The 7,731-nt window shown below is 58.2% G+C and overlaps 2 protein-coding genes across 2 annotated transcripts in view; one reads left to right on the forward strand and one right to left on the reverse strand.

Annotated features, from left to right (window-relative positions):
* Positions 1–2,743: 2,743 nt before the first annotated feature.
* VDAG_06514 (uncharacterized protein) lies at positions 2,744–4,444 on the forward strand (the record flags this gene model as incomplete). The annotated part of the gene is made up of 1 exon (XM_009658892.1): positions 2,744–4,444. The coding sequence occupies one exon, from the start codon at positions 2,744–2,746 to the stop codon at positions 4,442–4,444; it is 1,701 nt and encodes a 566-aa protein (XP_009657187.1).
* Positions 4,445–6,488: 2,044 nt separating this feature from the next.
* The window catches only part of VDAG_06515 (pH-response transcription factor pacC/RIM101), a gene marked incomplete at both ends in the record, with an annotated part of 1,845 nt that continues 602 nt past the window's right edge, over positions 6,489–7,731 (reverse strand). Inside the window, 2 exons of the mRNA XM_009658893.1 lie at positions 6,489–6,924; positions 7,026–7,659. Coding sequence (XP_009657188.1) covers positions 6,489–6,924; positions 7,026–7,659 — 1,070 coding nt within the window. The remainder of the gene's footprint in view (positions 6,925–7,025; positions 7,660–7,731) is intronic.

The raw sequence follows: 7,731 nt of genomic DNA on the forward strand, positions 1-7,731 counted from the left end.
TCTCTTCTTTCCCGACCTTTTCCAGGTGGTCCCGCGTCGAATGCGTGAGCCGCTGTGACACAGACCTCCCCTGCCGTCTGCTCCCGTTACCTTCGCCGTCAAGCACGAGTTAATCGTCGACCGCACAACAACTCATCAATTATTCTACATACTCCACTCCCATTTTTTGCCCCTCCACCAATTAAGGCCGTATCATGGGTGGTCCATTCGCACCGATTCCATCCGCCAACGTCTCCCCACCCCCGCCCACTCTCTTCTTATGCTTGTGCCTGAGGGCCTCTTTTGTGTCCGTCACTTGCTGTTCCGGGTGGAAGCAGGTACAGGCTCCGTCCACGGTACCTCGCCTCGCTTATCTCACCAACGGAAAGGCTAAAGGGCCAACGGACCGAAATCAACCTGTCCGTCGGATGAGATGCCCAAGGGAGCCTACGGCGAAATATTGCTTAATGACTGACCTACCGTCTACCTGCCGTCATCCAACCGGCCTGCCCACTGTGCTGTATCAGCCCACTCCCCGAACCTGCCGAGTGAAGCACGACATGAGGGGCCAAGTCAACGATCAATGGGAACGTCAGAAGCGGGAGATGGGCACGCCGCAGTCTTCGCTATCACGCCCCTGTCGCGCCCGGCCCCCCTGGACGACAAGGACCCATTGATATGCTGCAAAGTAGGCCTGAGACTTTGCGCGTCTTCGCCTTTTGGGCCTTGCATTCTGTGCAGGCGAGCCGAGATCGACTGTGATCAATGGACGGTTTGAAGAGCGTCCCGAAAGCTTGCAACGATGTCCGAGGCCGCCGTGGTGCACCTGGATCCATAGCTGCCTGATCCTCGCCATCTCGCCCATCCAACAGCGAGCGCCGTGGTGTCCTGGAAGCCATGGCAGTAACGCTTCGCAGGGACACCTTCTGACCCTGTGCTTTTTTTTTTGTTGGCCCCAGGGCTTCCAGCATCTTCAAAGCTGTGGCTGCCACGTGGGAGGCTCGAGGTTTGGGCCGTCGCCATTGCGGCCTTGACGTTGGATACGTTAGTGCAAGTAGGCATTCGGGGTCTCGATTCATTGTGCGGATTGGCAAGTCAGAGATCGCCGAGGCTCAAGTTCCATGTGCGATGCCCGAAGAAGTTTGTAGAGCTCAGCGGGCAGAAAGAGGTGCTTGTGACGATGACGTCGGTGGGACCCCAGACGGCTCGTTGAGCGTACTATGTACGTGCGCCCTCTCTGTCATCTATCACCTCAGCACGACTACGTACGTCTACACGTATAAGGTTGGGTAGGCCCAACGATCAGGTCTCTACCGTCTGTGAGACATTAAGGCTGACTCGCAATGAACCCATTCTGGCCCTTCTGGTTGGACAATTCTGTCAAAGAGACTTGCAAAATGGACCTGCAAAAGGAAATACGTCGGGTCAATCCATCTTGGTAGGCGGGAGCGAGAGGCCAACCAGCTTTTACAGGCAGGCAGGGTCCTGTAGTCCTGTGGTGCAGGTGCAAGTGCACGTGCAAGTGCAAGTGCGAGTGCAACAAGGAGGAGACAGTAGGGAGCTGGCGGGGGGTGGGTGGTACCGGGCCCCTACTGGCCCCTACCACTCACTCGCTGCTTGGCTCCTCCTAGCTCCTTCCAGCCCTGGAGCTACCTGAACAGACCAAGTGCCCTGGGCGTCGTTCAGGCGCGCTGGGGCATGGCAGACGACACAGGGCCAGGCCAGGGTGCTCTTGGCTTGGTCCTCTGGCACAAGGTGGGGTGTGGTTGATTGATGATGTCATAGGCTTGCAGGCTCCACAGCCGGCCATGGCACCCACCACTCATATCAGAGGAGTGGGTCGGAGAGGGGGCCGCTCCAGGGTTATCCGTCGAGAAAACCGATTCAGTAAAATCGGCTTTTTGCTGCGACCCTGAAAATTTGGATGTTGGTGGGGGGGGGCTTGCTTTACGTTAGGGGGGGCAGGGAGCAGGAAGGAGGCAGGCAGGAGCGAAGGGGTGGTGAGGGGTGATTGACGGTGCACTTGTCAACCAAGGGTCCACCCCACTTCTCGCTCTGGGTGGTTGTAGCCAGCCAGATCTTTCTGGCTGTCTGACTCCAGACGAGTCCACGAGTTCCACAACCAGGCACAAACATCGCGACCTGGTCTGACCTGATCCGGGCTTGACTTGAAGCCAGCTTCGTGACCCCTTCAGGTTGTTTCTTCTCCTCCTGTTCCTATTTCGTCTCCCCGTCTCACTGCCACCCCCCAATTGAAATCTTCTTACCTCTGTCCGTCTTTGTTCCAACCAGCTTGGATCCCTTCCCCTTCCTTCCATCTCGCCCGTCCCCATCCATCCCTACAAAACTCAACATCACGGTTGACTCGAGAGAAGATGATAAATCTCTCCGTCTGGAACCCACCCTTTCTTCAATATCCACACTCTTGCGCCACATTAGCAACAACAAGACCCTGATCCTTCAAGGGACCCCGTTCGTCTAGCTTCACCGGCGTGACGTCGACTGCGCACACCACCACAAACTGTCTGTTGGACGCCCCCTCTCCTCGTTCTAGGAAGCCAAGACACTGCATATATTGTCGCCCGACACCCCCGCGCTTCTTCTTTGCATCGGCGAACGGGCGCATCACACCAAGCGGCAATCCCCAGATTCCGGCCAAACCGCCACACAGTCACACATGGGCCTTTCCGGCGAGCCTCTCTCACTACCGAATCAAGCTGTCTCCCTTCCTCCAACCGCACCTGCCACCCCCTCCAACATGAGCATGTCGTCCGACAACCAGTCAGAGCACTCGGCGAGGCCCGAACTCTTGCTGCACAAGCGCCAGCAGCTCACCGAAGCACTTGCCGAATCCCCCTACGATCTGCTCCTCTACATCGAACGCGCCGAAGTACACTCCGAGCTGGCATACCCGGATCTCGCCGCTGGCGACGCCTATCGGGCCTTGTTGTTGTCGGACGAGGTTCTGAACGAGGGTTTCGAGTACCACGAACAAGCACGGGCCAGTCTGCAAGGTTGCCAACTGGACCCTATTCCCCCTGTGCTCGACCACGGCTTGCTTTCCGCACTTTCCCATAGCCTGCATGAAGAATTCCCTGAGGACCACCACAGCCAGGTCGCACGGCTGGCCTCGGTGCGGTGTTTCCAGATTCTGTCGCTCAATCTCCTCTTGTGCGGCTGTCTCAAGAGCGCGTACGAATTCTGCCAGCGCGGTCTCGATATCGCACCCAAAAACGAAGACCTGCTCGAGACCAAAGGGTACATAGAGGTCGTTGCTCGTCGTCGGTTGAAGAGGGAAGAGTTTGGCGTTGCCGATCTTCCCGACGGCGGACTCGTGCGGCGCGAGATTTACCCTTGGAATACGCACGAGCCAGATCGCTTTGCTCCCGAATCTCTGGAATTCCTTAACAAGGAGTTGGAGAAGTTTGCGCCCAAGTGTGCCGTGCAGGTGTCTGAGTTACCCATCCTCCTCGAGGGCGCCAGTGACACGGACGGCTACGATATAATTCCAACATGCAACCAGCTGGGTCTCTTCGCTATCGAAGACGTTGCGCCAGGCGAGGCGGTGCTCAAGGAATACTCGCTCCTGACGGCCAACAACCGTCTGAAGGAACCCGTCTGCGACGCCTGTGGCTCGGAGTTGCCACCCCTTGGCAGTGAAGTACCAGCCGTCAACTGTGACGAATGCTACGACACCGTCTTTTGCAGTCAGTACTGCCACGACCAAGCGCAGGAGACGTACCATCCGGCAGTGTGCGAAAAAGATGTAGATGCCATTGCTAAGGACAGTGACGCAAAGGAGGCTGGTGAGACGTTATACCTGCTCCTGTTGGCCCGCATTCTCGCCATTTCGAATCATCAAGAGATCCACCCACTCGACGCCAAACAGGTCAAGTACATCTGGGGCGACTTTGTACCGACCGCCTCGAACGAACTCGACCTATCCCCAAGTGCCAACCCGCCGCCGGACTGGACTCTACCGTTCTCATTCAAATACAATATTGAGACGCCGCTTCACATCCTTGAGAAGATGGACGTTGATATTTACCAAACACTGGCGCATCACGACATTTGGGTTCTCAACACGCTTTACAGCAAGTTTCGAGGCACCGCGTCCGCCCGCAAGAATCCGCGCGATGGCCGCCCCGATGTTGCTGCCGTTCACCCCTTCTGGTGTCTCGCCAACCACGACTGCAATCCCAACGTGACGTGGGAGTGGGGAGGCCACATGGTCCTCTGGGCACGCGAGCAGCGCGTCGTCGGCGACAAGCCGCCCGGCATCAAGGCCGGAGAGGAAATCTTGAACCACTATTGCGACGTCACGCTGCCAGTGCAGCAGCGTCGCGAGTGGGCCGTCGGTAGCCTCGGCGGCTGGTGCATGTGCGAGCGATGCCGGACCGAGGCGACGCAAGACGGTACGACGCAGAACGGACCAACATACAACGGCGATGCGATGGAGGAGTGATCACGGGCGTAGACGGTTTCCAGATGATGGGAGACGGATTTGGTTTTCGGGGTGTGGCTGGCTTGTTGGAGTCTTGTCTGATACCCCGGGATGTAGGGAGCGAACATGGAGATTATCTATAGCGAAGGTAGCAACGAGAGCAAACACTTCGAGTTGCTCTCTTTTCTTTCTTCCTTTACCCCCCCCCCTTCTTTTTCCTTTGTTCCTCTGCTTTTCCCTGTTCAAACACCATCAAGACATGGTTCAATTTCCTGACGCACATGTGTTTTTATGTCTCCTACTATACACGAAGCGAGATTTATCAACGAGGACCCGTTGGGGGCCTGGGGTTGATCTTTGGGTCAGCTCCTCTAAAATAGTAGCATAAACAATAAATAACGTTTACTGGCTAAAAGGGGGTCGCTCGTCTGGGCATTGATCTGCGTAGGGATGTTGGTGCTTGCTTGGCAGGCAGGCAGGCATCCGATACGTTTGACACGAGTAGCAGCCGAAACTCCGGGCGTATGAGCCAAAGCACAGGCCTTGTCAGGTTCGCTGTTGCCGCTGTCATCGGATCAAAGTCTAACTTACACCGAATGGCGCATGGGATTCCTTTGGCTCTTTGGCCTAACAGGCCGATCCAGAAGCCTGATGCAGCTGGCTGCACTGTTCTTGCAATCGCGCGTGTCTGGCTGGTCTGGTTGTTGCGCGGCGCAGGAGGTGCTACCAGGAGGGAAAGGCTTGAGCGTCTGTATCACCCCGTCAGCTTCAGGTTGTTCAGAACATTGGATATCTGGCCGCGTACGTGGTATAGCGCCCACCACCGTCCCGTGCGATAGAGCCTGAGCCCATCGGAGCAAGCAGTGTTCTGGCCGTCGCGATGGGGACATGCCCGCTCCATCTGTGTAGGAGACGAGCGGCCTGGGACGTTAGGGTGGCAACAGGAGGGAAGTCCATGGTAGGCAGGGCGGCGCGGGCGAAGGTGGGAATGAGGGAGGCAGCAACATGTGTCAGGGGCTAGTACAGCAGACGGTTGTTCGCGAGGGGGAAATGGATGAAGGCTTGTTCTTCGCAGGGACACCTCAGGCTGGGCTGCATCGAAGACACGGACGCGGAGGCGCGCTGGAGCTGGAGGTTCCTCTGACGGCGAGTGCATGGGATGGCAGCGGCCTGGACAGGTTACATGATAGTGTGGCTGGACCTGGTGAAGCGGGGACGCAACGGGCAGCGGAAAGCATCGACCAAGATGGAGCGTCGAGACCAATACGCTTGAGGAAGGACTTGATGGTGGCCCGCTCCCCAGCTCTGGCAAACCCATCTTGACCCATGCCGCAGGACAACTCCAACACTCAGAACAAGTGGCACTGCCAGAAAGGGTTGATCCTCTCGGCATACGGGACGGGCCGCGGCGTCTGTGGACAAGATCACCAAGATTGAGGCACAAGTCTGTCGTGACATGACTCACATGGCAAGACAGGAAGGACACCAATTTGATGGTGAGATGTTGAGGAAACATGTATTTTCTCCGACCCTTGATGACAGATTCGCTACTTTTATATACATGTTTCATCCCGAGTAGCTCTGCCTGCGACAAGGCAGTCAATTTTGTAGTCATCAACTCGTTACGTGCCCTGCCTGAGTTTCATCAAGGCCCGCCCCCCTGAAAAAAAGCAGCAAGAGGAAACGCAATAGGCCCCCAAGAAAGGAGGGGCGCTCATGTCAAGATAAAAGTGCAAGGAAACCAGCCCCCAGAAAAGAAATCAACTGGTCGGAAAAACGACGTGGAATCCCGCCCATGTCAGGTACGTACCACTAAAACACCGCGAACATGGCCAAACAATCCCAGCGCATGCAAAACCACCGCTCATGGAGGCATGGATAATGTACACTTCCAGTTTTCACCGCCTCGATCGGCCGACGTCAAAGACTCTAGTTGGACATGCGGAGGACAGGGTACAGAGGAGCCGCTGGTGCCGGGGACACGGCCGACGTGGGCGCGGGTGTTGTCCTGCGCGAGTCGACATCCATGGCATCAGGGGAGCTCTCGCGGCCCTCGGACTTCTCGTCAAAAGTCCTTGCGGGCGATACGGTCGCGAATGTATTCGCGCAGAGCCTCAATGGTGCGCATGTTCTCGAGCCACTGGTCGTACTTCTCCTCGCGCTCGCGGGCGCCGTCGCTCATCTCCGACTCGGACGAGGGGGAGCCGACTGAGGGGGTCGGGGTGCTTTCAGACTTGATCTGGATGGCAGTGGGGGTGTCGGAGCGACGACGGGCTTCCGGGGCAGGGTTGGCACGCTGGAGCATGCCGCCGCCGTAGTTGCGGCGCTCGTTGTTGTCAAAGTTGGTTCCCAGAGTCGAGGTGGTGGACTGGCCGGGGAAGACAGAGCTGACGGCGGGCAGGTTGGGGTACATGACAGAGGAGGTGGTGCTGTGGCGAGATTGCGGAGACATGCCGGAGGAGGAAGGGCTCGGAGACTGTCCGGAGGTGTAGGACATGTTGCTGGAAGGAGGGGTCACGGCGGGGGTTCCGGTGGACGAGATGGCGGTCAGGGGGGAGGCCATGTGAGCGGCCGAGGCAGCGGCGTAGCCGTCCTGGGAGACGGGGATGGCGCCGTGGCTGCCGCGATGGCCCATGCCGGGAGGCGAGGGGCTGTGGCGGTACTCGTAGGTGTTTTGGCCGTGGACATGGATGCCGGGGTGGCCTGGTTGGCGTTCTCGTAGACGGTGCTCTGCATCTGCTCGAGGATCTGGTCGATCTGGACGAGGTCGTTCTTGGTGCGGGCGTTGGGCATGGGCGGCAGGTAGTACTGCTGGGCGAGAGGCCCGGGGCCGCTGGGACCGGCGCTCACACCAACGCCGTGGCCGGGGTGCTGGGGATACGCCATGTGCTCGGCAGCGGGCATGGGAGCACCGGTCTGGAGCGCAAGAGCGCCGTGGAGGGGCATCAGAGAACGACCGACCGAGGCGTACGACGAAGGGTCCATGTGGCGGCGCTTGGCATTGCCGAAGAAGTCATCGACCATGTCGTAGGCGCGCTTGCGAGTGTCGAAGCCGCCGGCCGCGGCGTGGTGGCCGAGGTACTCGGGGCCACGGGTAGGTGCGTAGTACAGTCCAAGAGAGTGAGACGGTGTCGGGGCGCCCCCGCCATAGTAGCTAGCATGCCCATGAGCCTGATGGGGGAAGGCGGCCGAGTTAGTCCGGATGTGGCCATTATGATCATAGTAGCTAGAAGAAGCTGAGAGGGAAAAAGATTAGCCCCTGACTGGGAGATGTATTGTCGCGCCCAGGGGAGGAGAGGAAGGTGGAT

Source organism: Verticillium dahliae, genomic scaffold, assembly GCF_000150675.1.
Source record: "Verticillium dahliae VdLs.17 supercont1.12 genomic scaffold, whole genome shotgun sequence".
NCBI classification, from domain to species: domain Eukaryota; kingdom Fungi; phylum Ascomycota; class Sordariomycetes; order Glomerellales; family Plectosphaerellaceae; genus Verticillium; species Verticillium dahliae.